This window comes from Rattus norvegicus, chromosome 10 (assembly GCF_021556685.1).
Source record: "Rattus norvegicus strain SHRSP/BbbUtx chromosome 10, alternate assembly SHRSP_T2T, whole genome shotgun sequence".
NCBI classification, from domain to species: Eukaryota; Metazoa; Chordata; class Mammalia; order Rodentia; family Muridae; genus Rattus; species Rattus norvegicus.
The window spans coordinates 63,252,686-63,277,050 of record NC_141543.1 but is presented as its reverse complement, the minus strand read 5'-3'; the positions used below and the strand labels follow the sequence as shown (position 1 = coordinate 63,277,050).

Genomic DNA, 24,365 nt, shown 5'->3' with positions numbered 1-24,365 from the left:
CTTTCTGGAAAATCAAGAGATGGTTTATTTTAAATTCTCAGCCAATCTGGGCACGGCAGAACTTGGGAGGGGGAGGCAGGTGGATGTCTGCTACTCTGAGGCCAGCTTAATCTGCATAGAGTTCCAGGCCTGCTAGTTGGGGAAAAAAAAAAAAAAAAAGATGGGAAGGGAGAGAGGGGAGGGAGGAGGAAAAGTCTCAACTGAGTTCCTGGTAGCAGGGAAACAACACAGCTGACCTCCAGTCCTTTTCTGTTGGCTTCTTATGCTTCCTTTTGGCTTACCAGATTCCGGACAATGATCTCTGAGCCTGCCTGAACAGCAAGGTGCAGAGGGGTCAACTTGGTAGCATCCTGGACTCTGGAGTTCACATTGGCCTGGACACTGATCAGGAACAAGACACTTTCAATGTCAGAGTTCTGAACTGCCACGTGAAGAAAATTCCGACCTTTATTATCTACCTACAGCAACAAACAAGAAAGAATCATACTATTAACCCGTTCTCCTTAAAGAACAGGATCCCACTGCATGCCACAAGCTGAAATAATTGCTGTGCTGGGAAGGTCATGAAGCATCCTTCCTCAGTTCCAGAGCTCCAACACAACCACATGCACACATGAATGTGGTTAGAAAGGAGCTGCACACCCCCCCCCCCCCCCCCAGTAGGAACCAGACATGGAAAGTCAAGAAGAGACTAAGTGAGAAATGAAGGAAGGCATTTGAGTGGCAGAAAGAAGTGCTCAGGAAGAAGCAAATATGACAAGCAAGCTGCAAGGCCTCTGCTTTGATCAAACTAGATATCCATCTTCATCTCTGAGCAGCCAAAGAGGCTTCAGAGTCACACACAATGAGAGGTAACAGCAGCATGCCAGACAAGCATGAAGTAGCCAGAAGATCCCTCAAGTCAAACCTCAGCATGGTTGTAGTTACAGGAATGAATACTACATCACTAGTACAGTGCTTAAGAGAGGACAACAGCTAGCTCCATACTCTGCCTCACCATCACCACCCCCTCCACCACATGTACAGTGGGCTGGGGTAATAAAATCTGCAAAGGATGGAGATCAGTAGTACCAGCTTTATACTAGTTGGAGAAGAAATGTGAGAGGTCTGTCCCCATTCATGACTGCCTCACAGTCTGAGTGTGGGCAAAGTAATGTTAAGGGCAACTTTAACACTTGGGAAAATGATAAAGGAAGGTGGGGTACCAAAGCCTGTGCTGGCAAGCAGTCATCTCCATGCCAGGACTGCATTTTATGCAGGCCCCACATCTCATTTTATCCATAAATGGCTACCTGTGCATCTTGGCAACGTCGTTTAAGCAAGCTGGAATCCGGTTTCTATGGTCTGACTTGATAAACCTATTCCAGCTTTCACCACACATCAGTCACTACCCTCATTTTCCTCACTGTTGTAGATAAACAAGTTGCAAGCAGGATTTAGCAGATGGTAAAGAAATGTCCCAGAACTGGAAATTAATGTGCTAAGTGGAAACACTCAGAAAGTCCCCCAATATCACAAATACCTCGAATTCAGTTTTAATATGTTTGGAGACATTCATCATTAAAGCATCCAGCAAATGCAGAGAGTGGGCCCAGCTACATACCGACAGAATTCTAATGCCAAGCCCTCATTTGAAATCCCTTTCCCACCACATCACCAAGTAGCTGAAATACAGGGGAACATAGTCACACCCCAGCCAGTAGGCACAGGATATTGTAATTGTTCAATGCTCAGAAAAGGGGAATTTAATTTCAAAGCAAGTATCTCTGTGTAGAAGGGAGCTGTTTAGTTAGTGGTACTACGGTAAGTTTTGCTGTGGGGAATGGTGGTGACTGGACACTGACCTGCTCAGCAGCACCAGACTCTCGTTTTAGAATGGCTTCAGCTGCCTTATTGTTCTTGTAAGTCATGGCGCAGGCAAAAGGAGTCAGCCCTTGTCTGTCCCGTATGCTCAGCTCAATGCTGGGGTGAGAGATCAACAGCTGAATGATGACACTATGCTGGTTGCTGATGGCCACGTGGACAGCTGTTCTTCCTTCTGCATCCTATGAAGATGAAGCACAAATTCCCATGTCTAGTTGAAAGATAAAATTCAGGGACAATATGAAAGGGAAGAAACCTTTAAGAAGAGGATAGCATAAGGGTGACCAGCAGCTTCTCCCCACCACACCTTCTTAGAAGAGCTGCAGCATCCTCAGCTCCCATATACACAGCACAGTGTAAATCCTTACAGGTTTCTGGAGCTGTGGAGACGGCTCAGGCAGTAAAGTATTTGCTTCACAAACTTACAACTGGGGCTTAATCCTCAGGACCCATATAAAAAGCATGGGTTTCTAATTCTAGTGTTGGGGAGGGGAAGACAGGCAGCCTGGCTGTCCATGTCCTTGGCCAACTGGAGACCCTGTCTTAAAAATAAGGTGGATGCTGGGACTAGGGAGATGGCTCAGCAGTTAAGAACATTGACTGCCTTTCAGAAGACCCAGTTCAGTCTCCAGCACCTACATGGAGTCTTACAACTGCAAATCCAGTATCAAGAGTATAGTGCCTTTTCTGGTCTCTTCTTATACCAGGCACACAGCTAGTATACTTATATACACGCTGGCAACAACTCAAATACATAAAATAAAAAGTAGATAAATCTTTAACTCTCTCTCACACACACACACACAAACTCTCTCTCTCTCTCTCTCTCTCTCTCTCTCTCTCACACACACACACACACACACACACACACATACATACATACATGCATATGTACACACACATTAGTTACTCACTCCACAGGTCTGAATGCTATCCTAAATACAGTGCTCAGTCCACAGGGTGAGACTAAGCCTTTCTGTGTGGAAATCTATAAGGGACTAAGACACAAGGTAGAACAATAAAACAACCTTCTTCATGCTGAAGAACAAGATACAGAGAATGAACCTGAAATCAAGTCAATTACCAGACAGGCTATATGACTCAAAGTCACTATATGTCATGTTAAAACATGGTTTGTGGTAAAACAGAAGTCTAGAACTAGGGAATGTGTAAGGTTCCTTGCCACAAGAGACAATTCCTCTAAGTTCACCCCCCCCCCACGCCCAGAAAAGTAAAACTATATACCTGTGCATTGACATTGGCGCCAAACTCCAAAAGACACTGCACTGTCTCTTCTAGCCCCCATGAGGCTGCCAAGTGCAGAGGAGTCTGCCCATCCCTGGCTTCCTCTTCTCCTTCTCCATCAGTACCTGGTTGTCTGGGACTGTTCACGTCACAGCCACTGAAGTAGGAAATAGAAGGTCACTCTCCACCTTGCCCACCAGAATGTGCTAGAGAACAGCAGCTTCACCCACTAACAACAAAGCCATCATTGCCACGCCCTGCTAACCTGGTCCTCAGCACCAAGCCCTAGGGACAGGTACTACTTCCATAGCTCTCTTGTATTGGTCTTAGGGCAACCTGGGAATCAGAACCGTTGTAGATACCTTTTGAGGACCACTATTCATAAAGTTCCCTAGGTTACCTTGCCTCCTCATTTCCTACTCTCTAAGAGGGTTATGACCCTTTTATGATTCACGTGTTGTGGTGCTCAGATAAGCCCATATCTTCCTGATGTCACAGTAAGAACGGTTCTGAAGGTCAAAGCAGTCTCCAAAGCAGAAGACTGTTTTGATCCCAGCATGTAAATCTGGCTCCCCAACTAGCTTGGTTCTCAGATGACCTGACACTTCAGAACAGTGACCTATGGTAATCTTAATTATTAAAGTCAAGGCCAGCTAAAAGCATGTCAAGACTGAGGTAACTTGACATAAAAAAAGAGGTAATTTGCAGTAAACTGAATAAAAAGGGAGATTCTTTGGCTTCACAGACCTGCGAATAAGAAAGCAGGCAGTAGACTCATTGTTTTCATCAATGGCTCTATGCAGAAGTGTCTGAAGACACCCACTGGGTCCTGGGCCCCAGCATGTAGCATCACAACCGTGTCTGACCTGCAGAGAAACACAGTTTTCTCACAAATGTTGTCGAGCAAAAGGGAAAATCTTTATTTTCAATTTTGAACAATTACTTTTCAGATAAGGCATAGTTAGTAAGTAACTGATATCATTATTATAACCACTCATTAGTATTATAAACACTAATTAAAATCTGTTCTTTGAGAGCTGGAGAGATGACTTATCAATTAGGAGCACTGGCTGCTCATCTAGATGACCCAGGTTTGATTCCCCTTCCCTACACTCTAGCTCACAATAATTTGTTAATTCCAGCTCCAGGGGATCTGATGCCCTCTTTTGGCCTCCATGAGCACCAAGAATGCACATGCATGCAAAGATGTATATGCAGGCAAAATACCACATACATAAAAAAATAAATAAATATAATTTGCTCTTCGAAATTCTTACACTAGGTCCTAGAGGTATAGTTTTCAGAAATATACACTAGTGCCTCTACAGCTAGGTTCTACTTAGGACAGTGCCTGTATACATGTGCACTCCAAAGTCCCTCAGCAAGACACACCTGTAATTGACAGGCAATCCCTCAAAACAGTTGATTAACACGTCTGGCTAAATGCCTCAATGTCATACTGTAGGCCCTCAGAGTGAGTGATAAATGAGAAACCCCAGGTTTACCTCTCCTTTTAGACCTGTTTTGTCAACAACACAGACAACCCCAAAATTTGGGGATTTATTAATATGGAGATAGTAACAGCATCAAATCAAGCCCCCACTAGGAGATGCCTGAGGGAATCCTTTCCCTCTAGCCCTCCTCTCTGTAGTCTTTTAAAGACAACGCACACAAAGTGCTGGCCAGCACCAAGGTGAATTTTACAGTGCCTTCCCTCTCACCTTCGACAAAGTCTCACTGGATAGCTCTGGCTAGTCTGGAACTTGCTTTGTAGACTACTCTGGCCTTGAACTCATAGAGATGCCACAGCCTTACCTGTCCAGTATTGGGATTACAGGTGAATACAACCCATGCCTCACTGAACCTCCAACCTATTTTATTTTTATGCATATGGGAGTTTTTCCTGTATGTATGTCTGCACGCCCATGTGCATGCCTGGAGCCTGCAGAAGTCAGAAGAGAACATCCGATTCCCTAAACTGGAGTTACGATTGCAAACCATGTGGGTGCTGGAAGTCAACTCTGGGTCCTTTGCCTTAATCCATCTCTCAAGCCCCATTATCCTGGACTTCATAACATGATTTTCCACTGCTTGTCCTTGACTTGGATTTGTTACTTGGCTGACCTTTTGCTTCTGTGATGGTATACAGGCAACTAATCTGTATTTGACACAACATACCCTCATCTGTAAGCAGAGGCTCTGTCTTGCATGACTCACCAGAGTGGAAGCAATGTCCTCCAGATTACTTGCCAAGGCAAGCCACAGTGGTGGGTTCCCTTTTTCATCTGGCACAGACATATCAGCTCCTCGAGTACATATGGCATCAACCACCAATGGAAGTTGATTTTTGATGGCCAGCTGAAGGGCAGTCTCCCTATCCTGAGTCCTATTAAGACATAATCAACACAGTAAACCCAGTGCTTGTAATGGCAGCCTGAGAAAAACAGCATCCTACAGGTTTTATACAGGTGGATATAATGCCACGAGGATAGAAACCCACTTCAGTTAGTCTCTAGACTGTTCTCAAGAAAATCAAACCTGTCAGCTCTATTTGTCTTTACTGAGCTATTTTAAGAAAATAAAACCATTTCTCTCTACTGTACTATAGAAAGCAAACAAATAGGGCTAGAGATAGAATGTGGTTGTAGGGTGTTTGTCTAGCAGACATGAAGCCCTGGTTTGATCCCCAGCACACATGCCAGCAAGCCTAGCAGTGAGAGAAGGGGGAGGACGATCAAAAATTTAAAGTTATCCTAGTTACAGAGTTGGTAACCTGTTATACATGAGAATGTCTCAAAAACAAAACAAACAAAACAAAAACCAACCAACCAAACAACAAAACCCTCACACTTCATCCCCCCACTCTGTAATTCAGCATCATTTAACACTGTAAACTGAGAAAGGATCCTATGAATACACAATGATAAAAGTCTGAGGCTGGCAAGATGGCTCAGCAGGTCTGTTAACCAAGCCTGATACCTGAGTTTGATCCTCAGAACACGTGTGGTGAGATAATGGACTCCCACAAGCCCTTTGACCTCTACAACACACTGAGGAACATGTGGATACATAGCACATGTGCTACCTAAATATATAAATTTAAAACTAAAAACCTTTTTCCCCCTTTAAGCCTGTTTGTGGTTTAGTTGTTTAGTTATTGGGGTATTCCTTGTTGCAACTGAAATTTTACTAAAGACTGATTTTTGTCTGGATCATCCTTTATAGGACTTGTGTGATGCTGTGCACTGGCTCTGACAGTTACCAGGAAAGACAGAGTAGAGCTTGGCTATGGCTATACATGTCCACAGATCATACTTATGTCTGTCTGTACTTTGTTAGAGGACATGAATTAGGGACTGAACCTGGAGCATTAAAGGTGTTTGACGACTGCCTACCACTGAGCTACACCGTCATCCTCTTTCTATATACCACCAGCTCTGAGGTCCTGAGACTGAATGCAGGGATCAGAGCTCTTTACTTAAGTGCTGCGTTCCTACCAACTTTCGTTTTAGCTTTAGGGACAGGGTCTCCCTGTATAGACCAGGCTGGCCTTGCACTCCCAGAGACTTGTCTGCTTCCCCCTTCAGAGTGCTAGAATCAGTGTGCACTCCTATGCTCAGTGCCCAGCTCTTCTTCAAACTTTCATTCTGAAACAGTCTTTCTACCTTGAACTATCCCCTGCCTCAGGCTCCTAAGAAGCTGAAATTGTAGCTGTGTGCTGTCCAGTCCTGACTTCATTGTACATTCTGAGTGCTACCGTTTCTCCTTTTTTATGTAACCAGAAATTAAAAAAGAATTTTCTTTCTAAAACCTAGGCTCTGATTCTAAAGCATCTCAATTAATTATGTCACAAGAGAACATGCCACTTTGTCGCACCTGACGTTTATATCAGCTTGGTGCTCCAGCAGGAAGAGAGCACTCTTGCTGTCCTGCCGCTGTATGGCCATGTGCAGCAATGTCTGTCCATCTGACATGGTGTCATTGATAGAAGCTCCAGAGCCCAGCAGCTGGGCAGCAATTGTGTGCATGCCTGGGAAATAAACAAGCTCCAGTTCATGCATTACCATATTTTCCTATTTCTCTGACAACAAACAGACCCTCTAAGCTTCTCAAAGATGCCAATTTTTCAGTGAATGTAAAAGGCAGAAAGTTATTTTACAACAAAATGATTAGTCCCCACCACTTCCTCCGGCCCCTTCTAAGTCTACCCACCTACTCATCTCCTGAGAGCCAACAGCATTTGGCATAGCTTACCAGTCCATAGCGCGAGGCCGAGCACAGTTTGGTCTCTGGAATCCTTGAGGCTGAAATCCGGAATAATTTGTAGGTTGTTGGTGGCGTGAAGAGCATTGGCTGAATATTTTTAAAAGAAAAAGAAACTTGATTTTACCATCCTATGACTGACAGAGTCACTTTTAATTTTTTCTTAATTGAGGAAGAACAAAGGAGGAAAACAGTCTCACTGGTAGCCCTGGCTAGCCTCAAATTTCTGGAGATCTTCCTGTCTTTGACCCTGAGTACTGGGGTTACAGCCATGAGTCACCATACCTGACTCTTTGGATCCCATTTAAGGCATTCTAGAAGCTAAGACTCACTTATAAACTGATTGACTAGCCAGAATATACTTGCTTTTCAAAGGAAGCAAACAGTTATCTCTTATGAAGAGTGGAAATCCAGAGATTTATTACTTTGAAGTAAAATATTTAAAATAAATTAATTTTTAAAAAACTTAAACATTCGACACATAAGAATAGACTACTCCCAAGACAACAACGTAAGCGAATGATAGCCACGAAATAGCTGTGCATGACTGACAAACAGAAGCAGTGGCCTCTGAAGACAACTGCCCAAAACCCATTTCCACAGCTCAATGGTGGGCATCAGACCCAACCACCTACCTTTCTGCTCCAAGATGACAGAAACCACATCTGGATGGTTATAGGCAATTGCCATGTGCAGTGGTGTCTGTAGGTAGATGCCATCTGCAGAACCCATTAGGACTGGAGACTCCTTGGGCACAGGCAGAGCCTCTTCTGTCTGCAAGTTTGGGTTGGCACCTTGCTGCAGTAGCTCTGCTGTGAGGTTGGCCAGGCCGTGCCGACAAGCTGTATGCAAAGGAGTTTCTCCCTGAAGGAAATAAAAACCCAACTCACCTTAGAAGGGAATAGGAGTTGCTTGTCAGTTACAGTGGAAGTAAGCAAAACTCTGGCCCCACTGTCAATCACAGCCGTGGGTTCCTCCTGTCACCAGCTGACCTCATGATCCTGAATCCCCTCCCTCAGTACAATTAACTTTTAATTTCTTAGGTGTCTTCCCAAGAATTTTTCTGTCTTTTTTTCTCCCAGGACCACCTTAGTTATCCCTTTACTTTGTTCTTACATTTTTTTCCTACTTACGCAAAGAATATATTTCTCTAAAAAACAACAGTAGTCAAAAGCAACCAGACATCACCACAGCCAACACATCAGCACTATGGCCTGAGGTAAGCAGGGCTAACTCCTTCCTTCCTTCCTTCCTTCCTTCCTTCCTTCCTTCCTTCCTTCCTTCTTGTTTTTGTTTTGTTTTTCAAGACAGGGTTTCTCTGTATAGCCTTGGCTGTCCTGGAACTCACTCTGTGGGGCAGGCTGTCCTCCAATTCAGAGATTCGCCTATCTCTGCCTCCCAACTGCTGGGATTAAAGGTTTGAGCCAGCACTGCCAGGCAGGGTTGATATTCTTTTAAAGCAACAAGCACAAGTAGTAAAATGACCTGAAAAATAAGTACAACTCCCTTTGTGAAAATCAGAAAGCCAAAGAAAGTGTCCTCACTAGGGAGTGCTCCACAGAAACCTAGCGTTTAGTATGTTGTGTTCCGGAGAGTGTACTAATACACACTTAACAAAACAGTTCCTATTAGCTGTGCACACTTGTGTGGGGTATGCAGCTGCGCAGAGCTGCCACAGAAGCCAGGTGCTGATGCCCAGAGCTGGAGCTACAGGTACTGTGAGCCTGTCCCATATGCGTGCTGAAAAATCCACCTCAAGTCCTCTGGAAGATGAACAGTGAGCCCTAGCCTCACCAGCCCTATTTCTTTTCATCTCACCCATTCCTTATGACATCAAGACTAACTCCCATTTTACAACTGTTGAAACTGAAGCTTAGAAAGTCAAGTACATTGTCTAAGACTACACGCAGGAAGTGGGAAAGTGGGTGAGCTCCAGACTGTCTGACCCCAAGACCTACTGCCAATCTTATCAATGCCTGCCCTTACTGTGGGGGAAATAGAATCTTGGACACTCCCAGAGATGCCTGAAACCATGGGAATACCAAACCTTATGTCTATATTTTCTTATCGTTTCTTATCATTTAGGCACAGAAAGGGAACCAGCAACAATAAAACAATAATATAGTCTCATAAAGTCATGTGAATGTGACCTCTCAAAATACCTTCTGTCCTATACTTATCCTCTTGTGAAGGTAACTAAAAGGATACAGGCATTGTGACAATAAAGATAAGCTTTGACACTGAGCCTGACCATCTTACAAGAGAGAGCAGCTAAGAGACTGGCAGGCAGGAAACAGGTACCATGGATACACTGGACAAACGGGTGATTCACAAACTAAGATCATGGTGACATTTCATGATGGTACCCCAGTAGACAACCTAAAATTTATGGGTTATTTTCATAATTTTCTATTTACTATATTCAGACCATGACTGACCACAGATATCTGAAACCTAAAAATAAAACTTCGGGTGAGGGGAGACCATAATGTGGCCCACATTGTTGCTTAGGGACAGATACCCTAAGCAGCCCCCATAGGAGACCTGAAGCATCAGGAAGGAGACAGGACAGCACTGTGATCCTAGCACTGGGGAGTCCCAGATAGGAGATCACAAAAAATTGAGGCCAGGTCCTACAGAGTAGGCAAGACAAGCCTGGGTTTTCTGTCTCAAACCCAAAAGAACCAAGAAACTGCTATAACACTTGTTTACATTCTTGTTTGCCAATTCCCATTACTGCATTACAGAGTCTACAGGATCTATTCAGGACATGGCTATATAACAAAAACACAGACAATAGCTGCTGACCTACTCAATCAACCAATTCTGAGAATATATGAGTCCTTTTCACATTGGTTATATGAATATTTACAAAAGTGAAGAAGAGAAAAAAGACTATTCCATTTTTCCTGCATACCCAAGATAGCCATTTCTTCCACAAACCACAGCAATTCCCAACTGCCTGCTCCAACTTACCCATTTGTTCCTGTGGTTGGCGTGGGCACCACTAGTTGCCAGGAAGAGAGCTGCAGCCTCATTTCCAGCCCCAGCTGCCCTCTGTAGTAAACAATTTCCTACAAGAAAGAAGCCACGTTCATTCTTCCATGTGCATGGAAATGACCTCAAGTTCCACCCTGTACAAATGGCCAGCCCTCACAGACAGCAGGTACTGGTTCAGCATCCATCCTAACAGCAAGTTCTATCTCCTTGTAGGGCCTGGGTAGGGGCGAAGTTGCTCCCCCCATCCTCCACAGCAGTGCTGCTGACATTTTCTACATTTCCTTTGCCATACGGCTGCTCTTGTGAGTTGTACAATAGTTGGCAATACCCTATCTCCTACCCACAAGACGCACAAGGATCTCTGAACTTGTGACAATCAAAAACATATAGGGGCTCAGTGGTTATAAGAGCACTGGCTGCTGCTCTTCCAGCACTGGGTCCTTCAAGAGGACCCAGGTTCAATCCATAGCCCTCACGTGACAACCCATAACTGCTTACGGCTTAGTTCCAGGGGACTTAATGCTCTTTTCTGGCCTGCATAGGCACCAGACATGCACATGGTGCACTGACATACAAACAGGCAAAACATCCATAACACATAAAATAAATTTTAAGTTAAAAAAAAGGATAAAGATGCTTCCAAATGTTCTGGGAAAGATGGGGTGCAAGTAGCAGTGCCCAGGCTTCATAAACTGTAGCTATACTAGAAAATGCCCATCAGAAACTTTAGTCCTATCCTCACAGCCTTAGTAAGCTTGCTGTTAGCTGGGGAATATTTTTGCTTCATACTGTAACTATTTTCTAAATAAAACATTTAGGAAATAAAGGTTTCTCCAAATGGTTTTTGGCTCCAGACCCACTGGTCTAACTCTATTTCCAAATACAACATGAAATCTCATGTGGGCTCTGGAGAGATGGCTCAGTGGTTAAAAGCATGCACTGCTCTTACAGGGGACCTGAGTTTAATCTGATGGCTCACAAAAGCCTATAACTCCAGCTGCGTGGATCTGATGCCCTCTTCTGGCCTCAGCAAGCACCTATATACATGTGCACGTACTCATACAAAGACACACAGGGACAGTCATAATTAAAACTTAAAATTCTTTGAAAAAACAATAGCATAGTCTAAAGCTATAGTGCTTGAAAAATCTAAATAAAATAAATATTAAGACTGAAAAAGAAATGGGACAAAGCAGAGGCATGGAGAGGGCTCAGTGAGGAGAATCTTTCTGTGTAATTTAATCCCCTAGACTTCACTCTCAGAGCTGTGTTTATTTCATGATTTTTTTCCAAGACAGGGCTTCATTACCATAGGCCTGGATGACCTAGGGTTTGCTACGTAGAGCATTAATCTTGAACTCACAAGAGATCCAACTGCCTTTACCTCCTGAGTGCTGGGATCTAAGATGTGCTCCAGCAGGCTCCGGCATCCCCAGCACTGTGTAAACAGCAGTAGGATGCATTTAGAATTCCAGCATTTCTAAAGTGAGATGGAAGGAGGAGCTACGAGTGGAGACTCTAGGGCTGGCTGGCCTATGCAGAAGAGACCTGGCCTTGAGAACCAGATACCAAAAGTTATCACCTGACTTCCACATACTCAACCTTATGTTTTACACATGTATGTACCCTCGATTTTAAAAAGAAAAGAAAATGGACAAAGTACTACTTCATTTTTATATCATTTTTTCCCTCCCTTCACAGAAATTGACTTCATCTATAGTCTATAGTCATTCTAATCTCAACTTCTGCTTGGCATGATATATGCCCAGAATCTCAGCTATTAGAGGTAAAAGCAAGACAATAAATAGGGAGCTGGAGAAAGGGCTTAGTAGTTTAGAGTTCTGGATACCCTGCCAAGGGCCTGGGTTCAGTTCTTCTAGCTCTATGTGGTGACTCCTTGTCAGCTAGGCAACACAACAAGACCTTGTCTCAAAACAAAAACAAAAAAAATCCACCACTACCACCACCACCACCAAAAAAAAAAAAAAAAAATAAGAGGAAAAGGAAGAAAACCCCATATTAGGTAATAAGAGTTGAAGGCAGTAAATTCTGTTCAGAGAGCTAAGCGTTTTAGTCTAAATACCTGGAAACGCCATCGTGACTACGTATTATTCTAGAAATGGCGGTATATGACAGCTCACTACTGTTGGTAATACTACTTCCAGGGGATCCCATGCCCTCTCTTCTGGCCTCCTTGGACATTAGGTACATATATGCTGCACATGCATACATACATACATACATGTGAGTAAAACATACTAATAAAATAAATCTAAAAATGATGATAAGAATTAAAAAGTTAAAATCATCTTCAGTCATATATCAAATTTGAGAGCAGTCTGGCTATATGACTCAAAAACAAAATCTAGACTAAAACTCAATTTTGTAATGGAAAATATCATCTCAATAGTAAGAAAAATTTAATAAAATTTTTCAGAGTCTAAAAGATGGGGTTGGGGAGGGTCCCGGGTACAGCTCACTGATGGTACATGTACTGGGGTACATGTACTGGCTGGTTTTGTGTGTCAATTTGACACAAGTTGGTGTTATCACAGAGAAAGGATCCTCCCTTGAGGAAATGCCTCCATGAGATCCAGCTGTAAGACATTTTCTCAACGAGTGATCAAGGGTGGGAGGGCCCAGCCCATTGTGGGTGGTGTCACCCCTAGACTGGTAGCCCTGGGTTCTATAAGAAAGCAAGCAGAGCAAGCCAGGGGAAACAAACCAGTAAGCAGCACCCCTCCATGGCTTCTGCATCCACTCCTGCCTCCAAATTCCTATTCTATGTGACTTCCAGTCCTGATTTCTTTTGGTGATGAACAGTAATGTGGAGGTGTAAGCTGAATACAGCCTTTCCTCCCCAACTTGTTTCTTGGTCATGTTTTGTGCAGGAATAGAAACCCTGACTAAGATACCACAACTACTAGCACTAAGAAAGGAAGGGAAGAAAGGAAAGACGAGAAAGGAGATGGTAAAACAAACACTTCGAGGTTGATCAGAGAACATGAAGACTTGAACAGTGCAATGGACAACTGCACCTTAATACACAAAGAGAATTCCAGTGAATAAATGCTATTATATCACATTTTAGAAGAATATGTTCTAAGGCTGGCAGTGCAGTTTAGTTTTTGCCAGCTTGTGCAAACTATCCCTGTGTGCAAGCCCAATGACGTAGGGGTAGCAGGTGGAAACCTATACAGAGCAAACAGTAATGCAACAAAACTCAAGTTCTAAATGCCACACTATTATACACTATAATTAAGGTTAGAAATCAATAAAAATATGGCAAAAAGTATAATTTCTAGACTAATATCTAGACAACATAGCATTTCCAGGTGTGTAGTCTAACTCTTAGTACTCAGAGCAGAACTTAGTGCCTTCTGCTTTTGTTTTGTTACCTACATGCTCAAAGCTCATTTGGGCTATCAAGTGCATCTAAGGCCAGCATTGACTTCACAACTCCTGCCACTAACAGGAAACCCGACGGTCTACTGTTTTCCAGAGTTCTCAAACTCCCACCTCACTCCTGGGGCCTCTGGGTCCTACCTGTCATTGTGTCAGGAGCATCGGTGTTGCTGCCGCGTTGAATGAGTCTAGCTGCAAAGCTATTCTCATCAAATGATGTCCCGTTTACCACAGGGAGGTCTTCAAAGGGGTTTACAGACTGGTCTGAAGACACAGTGATGTACTGGACGGCAAGCCAGAGTGCAGTGCTGCCCTCGTGATCTTTCAGCTCTAAATCTAATCTGAAATAAAGAAGCAATGTGAATGACACATAAAATTTCCAGCCTCCCTTTGGTGCCAACAGCTCTACTCTCCTCTCCCTATATGTTCTAAAGGACAGATTTTTATTTTATTTAAGGTCTGCAGTAAAAGGCGTCTTAAGAGAAAACTTCAGGCTAGGCATGACAGTCAGTAATCCCATTACTTGGAGTACTAAAGCAAAAGGACTTTGAATTCCAGGCCTGCCTGAACTACTTGATAAGACCTTGTATCAAACAAACAAATGAGCAATAGTGTTTAAAAAGGTTAGTAAGGAAAGATGTTTCACTCACAATCCCACCCTCACAACCGCTTTTCATTCCTCCAGGCCGCCCTACGTACTGTTTACACTGCAGCAGCTGATTGAACACATATTCGTTCCTGGCCATGATGGACAAGTGTAAAGGAGTCCTGAGGGTAAAATAGAATAAAATGAAATAAAAAAGGAGTCAGTTCAGGAGAGACAGACACTCACAGCAGGCAGGAATTAGAATTCTTGGTAGAATCACACCAACAACCAATTCCATCACTCTGGGTTCCAAAACCATGGGCAAGAATCAAAATATGAAAATGGCTTGCTTCTATGGCCCAAGTTCTCTATCCCAGTTCTAACCCTTCCTGGAGGACTGAGGTAAACAGTGGCTTCTGTAACACTTTTATCTCATCTGTCTTTTGTCAATCTGAAAAGAAACTTTGCTCTTCACTGTAATGTTCTATTAACACTGAAGCACACAGCAGCATCAACAAAAAACTGGGTCAAGTTCCTCACCTGTTTGTTTAGTACTCAAGTGCCTGGAAGGAAGGTTGCCACTAGAGCATTAGGCCCTGAGTCTGGCCTCTTCTGCGGATGGACAGACTGCCCAAGCTTACTATGGTTAGAGTGGAAAAACAAAAAACAAACCTAAAGAATCAACATGGGGAATGGAGGATGTACTATTTGGGAACTGGGTAATGATATGACACAAAGATCCTGGACCATGTGATTTCTGCACATTGTACACTGCATAGATCCTCTTGGGGCAGCCAACCTCACAGAAATCTTACTTTCTGGGTGGTTTTCAAAGCGATAAAGCGATCTGATGGTGAGTGACGCCTGTGTCCTGCATGTAGCTGGTGAGGTAAGGAGCTGAACTGCACTTCAGAGCCTCCCATACTTCTGCCTCAAAGACAGGCAACTCCTCCCACAATTCTAAACCACAAGCAGCCCTAAACCAACTCCTTCTGGGAAGATGAAAAACAACAGAAACCGGGCTGCAAGTGGCTCAGTGGTTAGGGCAGCACTTGCTCTTCTAGGAGACCTGGATGTGATTCTTAGCACCCAGACAATGGCTCACAGACACCTATAACTCCAGTTCCAGGGAACCCTAACACTCTTCAAGCCTCCACGGGCACTGTGTGCGTGTGATATATTGATATACATGCAGGTAAAATACCTACACACAAAAAAATAAGAAATAAACAAAAACTTGTAAAAATGTAAAACACCAAACAAAACAGAAACACTGCCAAATACAAGAAGGGCTGCAGTGAGACTCTGAAGATAAGTTGTTAAAAGTAAAGGTATTTATAAGGCAGAATTGAGTTTAAAATAGGATTTTTCTAATTAGACTTCAGAGAGACAAAACAGGTTGCCTTGAGGTAGTAGTTTCTCTTCAAACTATCCAAGTGATCCTAAAAACGCTAGAAAAAGTCCTTGTAAACACGGACTAGATGACCACTTTGGCTGCTTTCAACATAGAAATGATAGCAATTGCTTAGAAACTCAGACTTCCTTTAGCTAGGCTGAAATGTTTTCCCCAAAGGCTTCTAGTCTTAGTCATGACATGACATTGCATGGCAAATCAACGTTTGCGAGTTAAAGAAAACATCAAATTTAGTTAAATACTGTATATGTTTATTATGTGCCTGCTACCACAACAATTCTCTTTTGGAGTTAGTGCACTCACCTGCCCTTGCTATCCTGCATGTTGGGGTTGGCACCAGCCTGCAGGAGGGCCTCCGCAATCTGCGCCATCTCAGACATCACATCTGCTGAGTATTTCTTTGAACTGTACAATGCTACAAGGTGTAAAGGGGTCTCTTGCGCCCCTACTGTGGCAGCATTGACAAGGGCCCCGTTCTTAATGAGGAATGTAGAAGCAAAAAGATCTCCTTAAAAAGAAACAACAGAACACACAATGATAGGACAACAACCAGATGTCCAGCACATCCTCAAAAGGCAATAGGGGACAACTGCAGACATAGGAGGCATCTGAAGCAGTATCTTGGATGGTGGAAACCCATAACGATTCAGAGTTATACTTTAATTCAAAAGGCTCTTGTGTCCACCTTTTAATTCTCCCTGATGCGCCCTGGTTCCTTCCTTCAAGACGCCTTCACTACCTAACAGTAACAGACTTGGGTGGGGGAGGTGGTTGAGTGGTTGCTCTTTCAGAGAACCCCAGTTCATGAGGTCCCAGAACATGGTGGCTCACAACTACCAAGGATCTGACATCCTCTTATGGATTCTATGAACAGACAGGCAGGCAGGCAGGCACACAGACACACACAGTAGGTAGTAGGTAGGTAGGGTGGGTGGGTGGAAGCAGTTACTTTTCTCAGGGGCCTCTAGGTAGCACCGATTAGGTTTTTTTGTTTTGTTTTTTTTTAAGATTTATTTATTTTAAGTATACGAGTTCACTGTAGCTGTCTTCAGACACACCAGAAGAGGGCAAGAGATCCCACTACAGGTGGCTGTGCACCACCATTTGGTTGCTGGGAATTGAACTCAGGACCTCTGGAAGAGCAGTCAGTGCTCCTAACCGCCATCTCTCCTGCCCAACCAATTAGCTTCTACCTGGGACTCAACCACCAAAGTCTTTAAAAATTGGCCTCAAGGCCAAGCAGTGGTGGTGCACACCTTTAATCCCAGCACTTGGGAGGCAGAGGCAAGTGGGTCTCTGAGTTCCAGACCACGCAGTCTACACAGAGAAACTCTGGCTCATAAAACAAACAAAAAACCCAAACCAATCAAACAACAACAACAACAACAACAACAACAACAACAACAACAACAACAAAACAAAAACAAAAAAACCCCCCAAAAAACGGACTACTGGGCTTCACTTTGACAGACAGGATCTAATCCCAATCAACTCTGATTTCAGATACTAACCTCTCTTATCAGAGTCCTAGGTCTACTTTTAAAGACAGAAATGACTACATAGGCAAAAGAAACCTATAGATAGATTCAGATGAAAAGCATAATAGAAACCATCTTTTATTCTTTTTTTTTCCCCAAAAGACAACGACAGTCTTTCTCTGTAGCCCAGGCTGGCTTCTAATTGGCAGCACTCTGCTGTCTGGTCTCTCAAGTGCTAAGATTAGAGGCAAGAACCACCATTCTCAGCTAATATTTTTATGACTTAAGCCTTCTTAAAGAATTACCTGACTTTAAATCAAATTTACTTCACTGGTGAGACCCAAAAATCAATTCATAATTTATAATCATGCATTTAAATGTACTTTATACCAAAAAGTCTCTTTAGGAATTATCAGAAGTTGAATTAAGGAAAGTCAGTTCAGAGGGTAAACAAACGACAGCCGGAGAACAGGACTAAGCAGGAAAAGGACACCAGGCCCTAGATAAGGTTCTAGCAACAGGGAAACAAAGCATCTACACACCCCACTTGAACATGGCAAGGATGTGGCTCACAGCCAACAAAGTGAGTGCTCAGCGCGGCTGAGGCCCAGCAAGAGAAACCAGTATCTCCCTGCTGGAGATGTCCAGTCACTTGCTTTACTCATTCACCAACAACGCCAGGAAAATGAGGCATTATTGTAATAATTTTTCAACATAAAATATTCCTAACCAATGCTAAACAGTTTTTAAATGCATGTGCAATGTTTTTTTTTTTTTCAGTTTTTTTGACAGTTTTAATTAGGGCAAATCATATTTAATAGTCCTACAAATAATTAGTCAGGAGAGGCCCATTTAGGAAACCTATGTGGGTTATTACAGTTTTTCAGTAGTGAAAAAACTACAATTGTTATGAAAGGACTCATCATCTTGCGTAGGTCAGACTAATCAAAGAAGATAGTAACACTGCTTTATGTGGGTCTCCTACGGCCTCACAGATCCTAACACCACCAAATTCTTCTGATGGGTGCACTTGCTTGGTAGGATGTCCACTACCGTTACAGATTCTAATGGGCTTCTTAAAGTAGACCTCATTCATATTTTAATGAACGTCTAGAACCATTCAATGAATTTAATTAAAAGCACGGTCAACAGTCAAGCTTAAGGTAGCACTCATGCATTTGGGTAAAGCTAACCAAGTAACATCAAGCAGAAGAAGGCAAAGTCAAATAATTCCTCAGAAGGATGTGATAGCACACACCTAAAACCCTGAACACAGGAGGCAGCGGCGAGGAGGAGCACTGTAGATCTAGAACCAGGGCCTATCATGTAGCGTTCTAGGATAGTCAGTGCTTCAGTGGGACCTCAAGAAAAGGACAATTCCCTGCAGGGTCTGATTTGGGCATTCCAATGCACAGGCAAGGTAAAGGCCACTGTGTTTACTCTATCAGTCAGCAGGCTGTCATTGTATGAGGAACATCCCAATCCTGTCTCACTATGCTAACAGCCTGGTAAAGCAGAAACATCCCTTCTCATCTTACAAACAAGAAAAGATGACAGTAGGGACAAGTGACTGTCAAAGCAACATATAAGCCAGGATTCAAGCCAGTCTGTACTCTGCCCACTACAGCATGCTGCACCCTTCTTAAAGACTGCTATATTCACACTGTAATCCACATACTTCCAGACATTTCACACATTCAGAATGGAAGATTAACTCACCCTACAACACTCATCAACACTGTCTTGGCAATTCTTGTAGCTAAGCAATCACCCAAATATTTAGTAACTCACCAGAGACACTCTTTCATGAAACATAAGAATTCAGCTCCCAGAGAAGGAACTTAATTGTTTTTTTTAGTAACAAGTGAATCTGTTTCCAAAATAAACACTTCAGACACTAAACAGAGTGGGAAAGAACAATTCCCTGTGGGGTAGAAACTTTCCCCAATGAACACAAACCCAGAGCTAAGTGCTGTGTGTGCTTGGAAAAACGCATCTGCTCTCCACAGCAACTTGTTCCCTATCCAGTGATGAGTAAAACTTTCCTCTCTATTAGCTAGCAAGCTCAACCCTCTATATAATTCAAATGGATATTTATACTAAAACTTTTGTCACAAAGGAGAGAAAGCCACAGCTGCACATCAGCAGCATTCAAACAGTACATCCTGCTAAGGGACAGAACTATGCCTGAGAGCACAGCAGTGTCACCTGTTGATGGACATTCATTTCCTGGCTTTCATAGATAATGCAAACACAAACACCTCTGTGGTTTGCTAACAGATTCCACCTGTATACCAAGAGTGGTACCAACTACTGTTTTTTGAAATCTCTACATTGTTTTTTCATAGTCGCCATACAAGTTTACATTCTCACAAATAACAATAAACAGAATTTAGGAGGCAAAGGCAGGCCTCTGTGGCTTCACAGACAAATGGTCTACATAGTGAGACTCTTGTCTCAAAAATTAAAACAAAAAAGAAAACAGAATTCCTCTTTCACCATGTCCTCACTAGTACCTATGAGAATTTTTAAAAAGATTTATTATATCTTTTGATACTTAACTTCCAGAGTCAGTTCTGTCTTTCTACCACGAGCTTGGCTTCATGTGCCTTGACCCACTGAGCCATCTCGTGGCCCTGCCACTTATTTTCCTAAAGACAATCATTCTGAACTGGAGCGAGGCAGACTGTCAAAGCGGCTTTCATGTGTACTTTGCTGGTGGGTGAGGGTGTAGAACAGGTTACAGTCTTATTTACCATGTGTGTGTCCTTTTGTGAGACCTGACAACTTGGCTTATTTATTAATTGGATGCATTTTTAAAGTGTTGAATTTCTGCAATTCTTTACTGATAAATAACCTGCAAAAGCATTCCCACTATCTCTTCCCTCTGGTGACTGTTTATTTTGTTGTTCAGAAGCTTCTTCATTTTGATTTTGGGGACTATTTCCTTGCTACTAGAGTACTGTTCAGAAAACCCTTGCCTATACCTTTATCTTGAGAAATTTTAGCTATGCCTCTTTCTTCTAGCACAGTGATTTTCAACATTTCTAATGTCATGGCCCTTAAAAGGATTCCGTTACTACTTCACATAACGTAATCTTGCTATTCTTGTGACTTGTAATGCCATATGGCTGTTGGCAATTGTAGCAAGCACTCTGAGCCACTGAGCCTTCTCTCCAGCCACTCCAATATGTTTTTGACAGAGCTCTCAAGGTTTCTCTGTGCAGCCTTGGCTGTCTTGGAAGTCACTCAGTAGACCAGGCCAGTCTTAAACTCTGAGATCCGCTTGCCTCTGCCTCCCAGAGTGCTGGGATTAAAGGTGTGCAACACTACCATCACCTGGCCAATCTTCATTTTTTTATTTTTGTCAGTCTACAAGTCTACTCTTGGGTCAGCAGTACTTTTTAATTAGAAGGAAGGAAGGAAGGAAGGAAGGAAGGAAGGAAGGAAGGAAGGAAGGAAGGAAGGAAAGAAGGAACGAACGAACGAACGAAGAAACAAACTTGATGTGTTGTGAGAATTCTGGAATTTTGGTTTCTTTGAAAACACAGAAATATTAGAAGAACGTGTTGTTTCAATCCCAGGTGTGGGGCTGTAGGGCTGCTTCAGACTGCCAGCAGCAGCTGACTATGATTTGGTTCATGCTCTAGCAGAGGCAGGGTTCTGCCAGCTGCCAATAGTTTCTGTGATTGTGTGACATTTGGACTTCTGGGAAGTTTTCAGAGGATATATTAATGTTGTGGCCCAAGAGGTAGGGCTGGTGGGTGTTGGTCATTCAGGGAGATTGTTTGTGGTTGTTAGTAATTGGGCTAAAAAAGGAAACAAGAAGAAGTTAGACTCAGATCCCCACCCCCACCCCACTCCCATCCTTCTTTCCCTTCTATCTAGAGATAGGGGATAAAACTTGGAGAGAATAAAGCGTAGGAAAAGGAACCCACAAAGTAGCAAAGACTGGCTACTCTGATGTGTGTCTGTGTGGGTAAATGTCATGTGTGTGCCTACAGAACCAGAAGAGGGTTTCAGATCTTCTGGGACTGAGGTTAAGAGCACTTGTGAATCGACTTATTGAGAACCAAGTCCTCTGCAAGAACTGCAAACTCTCAAATTACTAAGCCCCCAAAGGTTTGGGTTTTTTTTTTTTTTTTTTTTTTTTTTTTTTTTGGTTGTTTTGTTGAGACAGGATCTCTTTTATGTAGTCCTGGCTGTCCTAGAATTCATTATATAGACCCCACTGGCTTCGAACTCACAAAAACTGCTCCCATGCTGGCTCCATAGGTACTTCTTAAAGGTCACCTGCCTACCCTCTCTCTTCCTTAGGTCCTGGTAGTACTATGGGCATCCAGACTGACAAGGCCAATAGATATCAGCCCTCTGACCAACAACCACAAGTTCTAAGCCATGCAAACTGAACATACAGACTCAAGATCTTTTGGGAATTCCTGGAACTAAGCTTCAAAACTATAAATATAAAAAGTATGTTGCATATAGCAAAAAATTTAAAATTTCTTTCTCCTTACCTCTTTGAATCCCTTTATGTAATAAGCTCCAGCCATTCTTGTCTACCATATCCACATCAGCTTTATAACTGACCAGAGTGGTGGCAATACTCTCTAGTCGTCGTGACAGAGCCAGATCTAATGCAAGATCTCCATTATGATCTGTTTCGTTAAGCTTCCCAGGTAGCTGCACAGAGAAATTTGGAAATCAGCACGTAAGACAGTAGAAAATACAACCTATGGTGATTTCTCCCAATTGACCAACTCCCCTTTTGAAACAGGTCTCTATATGTAGATAGGCTGGTCTCAAACTCACAGAAATGGCCTATTTCCAAAAAGGTGTATGTCACCACACCTCTTCCACAAGTGTCAATTCTAATACTATGGCACTACTTACAGCCCAAATTCAGTTTCATTCACAGACTGCTATTGGACCTCCTGAGGGCACTTCCTTTCAGCATCATACAAACAATAGTGATTCGTAAGCAGATGTCAACAACATGGAAGGTGGTTAAGGACCACAGAAAAAATGAGGACAGCACTGGTGTGGGGGTGGGAGGAGAGGATGAAGATGGGATGACAAACTACATACAGAACTTGATGACAGAGCTAAAGCTGGGCACTGTGGCACATGCCTTTAATCCCACCACTCAGAAGGCAGAGCCAAGTCAATCTCGAGTTCAAGGCCAGCCTGGTTCATACAGTGAGTTCCAGGAAGGCCTGGAGAAACCCTGTCTTGAAAAAACAAAAATAAAAAATAAAAGAGCAAACATTTTCATGAAGGAGGTTTAACAGAGCACTCTTTGGCAGTTTAATGCCTCCTTACACACTAACGCCCATGTTAACCATACTCCCATCTTCGTTCCTTTAAGGCACTGTGGTGCAGAATAATGCATCTCCCGCCCCACCCCACTCTATAGATATTCATGCCCTAATTATCAGTTCATATGAACATGTCAACTTATGTGGCAAAAAGTACCTTTGCAGATGTGATTAAGGCAAAGTGTCCTGAGCTAGGAAGAATCTTGGACCAGCCCAGAGGGCCCCACCTTCTAAGCAGATTCGTTCTTGAGTGAATCAGAATGTAGGAAGAGTATGTCATTAGAAGTGAAGTTAGGACTTAACTTGTCATTGCTGGCTTTAACGATGGAAGCAATGCTCCTCTGAAGCTAAGGGTTGTGAGGACACCTACAAGCTAAGAAAAGCACTCGGCTCACAAGAAAATAAAGGCCTGGACCACTAGATAATTCTGCCCACATCTTACGTGAGCAGGAAATGGACCCTCTCTATAGCTCCACAAATGATAATACCTTACTGACAATTTGCTTTTAGCCTTGTGACTTCTGCCTTGGGCCTCTAAGAGGCAAAACTGTCAAGTAATAAACTGATGTGTTTTTGTGGTTGTTCTAAACCATATTATTTTATGTGCATGAGTGTAGTGTTTGGAGCACATGTATGGCTGATGCCTGCGGGGGTCAGAAGAGGGTGCTGGAGTCCCTGGGAATGGAGCTAAAGTTGGTTGTGAGCTACCATCTGGATGCTGGGAACAAAACTTTCTGCAAAAGCAGGACGTGCTCTCAAGTAGCCTGGAATGTGTTTTGGTTTAGGCTACTAAATGTATGGAAACTTGTTATGGAAAAAAATAAAAACCAAGTTGGGGAGCTGAAGTCAGGTACTGCTATGACCGCCATTTGGAAAAGGAAATGTGGCTTTGGATTAGACTAAGACTGGCAAATTCTGATGAACAGAACAGAAAATGCCCAAAAGCATCCGGTACATATTAGAAGTACCCTCATAGAATGTCCAGTGATGGTGCAGATAGAAGCAAGAAATACGGATAACACTAAAGTCTGGGGAGAGAGAGGGGAAAAAAGGAGATTCTTCTACAATACCTGGGAATCCATTTCAATCAGATAGAGGAAGACCACATCCTCTCTCTCCACTTTGATAGCTTTATGTAATGGGTACTCGGTTTTAGATTTAATCATTTTGTATAACAACTGAGCACTCAGGCTACTGAAGTCCTCCTTTCGCAAGTCATCCTAAGGATTAAAAACAATGACAAGTGTTAATAACAACTGTCACTTATTAAGCACTTAACATGTGTCAGAGACTTAACATTTTTCCAACTAATTCTATCTTTGCTTCCTTTGCAGACATGAAAGCCTATAGAGGCTAGAGTGCTCGCACGAGTCTGACAGTGAGAAAATGGCTACTCAGGACCTGTATTTAAGAGGCACTCGGGCTGGAGAGATGGCTCAGCGGTTAAGAGCACTGACTGCTCTTCCAGAGGTCCTGAGTTCAATTCCCAGCAACCACATGGTGGCTCACAACCATCTGTAATGAGATCTGGTGCCCTCTTCTGGCCTGAAGTCACATATGCAGGCAGAAGGCAATATATAAAGAAAACCTTGGTGTACTTAACAAATCTCTTGTTTAAGTATTCAATTGGAATCCATTTTCTAAAAGGGGTTGGGGATTTGGCTCAGTGGTAGAGCGCTTACCTAGGAAGCGCAAGGTACTGGGTTCGGTCCCCAGCCCCAGAAAAAAGAAGAAGAAAAAGAAAAAAAAAAAAAAAAAAGAGGCACTCGACCCATCACAGCACTGCTGGGCCC

The 24,365-nt window shown here is 43.0% G+C and overlaps 1 protein-coding gene across 2 annotated transcripts in view; it reads right to left on the bottom strand.

Annotated features, from left to right (window-relative positions):
• Ankfy1 (ankyrin repeat and FYVE domain containing 1) overlaps positions 1-24,365 on the bottom strand; it is a 72,385-nt gene that overhangs the window by 11,128 nt on the left and 36,892 nt on the right. For both annotated transcript variants that reach the window (NM_001107018.2, XM_087571961.1), the window contains 14 exons: positions 23,643-23,792; positions 21,772-21,937; positions 16,080-16,284; positions 14,476-14,544; positions 13,918-14,117; positions 10,348-10,445; positions 8,007-8,235; positions 7,363-7,461; positions 6,985-7,138; positions 5,326-5,494; positions 3,856-3,974; positions 3,109-3,265; positions 1,845-2,045; positions 282-458 (listed from right to left, as the gene is read on the bottom strand). In NM_001107018.2, coding sequence (NP_001100488.2) covers positions 282-458; positions 1,845-2,045; positions 3,109-3,265; positions 3,856-3,974; positions 5,326-5,494; positions 6,985-7,138; positions 7,363-7,461; positions 8,007-8,235; positions 10,348-10,445; positions 13,918-14,117; positions 14,476-14,544; positions 16,080-16,284; positions 21,772-21,937; positions 23,643-23,792 — 2,193 coding nt within the window. The remainder of the gene's footprint in view (positions 1-281; positions 459-1,844; positions 2,046-3,108; positions 3,266-3,855; positions 3,975-5,325; positions 5,495-6,984; positions 7,139-7,362; positions 7,462-8,006; positions 8,236-10,347; positions 10,446-13,917; positions 14,118-14,475; positions 14,545-16,079; positions 16,285-21,771; positions 21,938-23,642; positions 23,793-24,365) is intronic.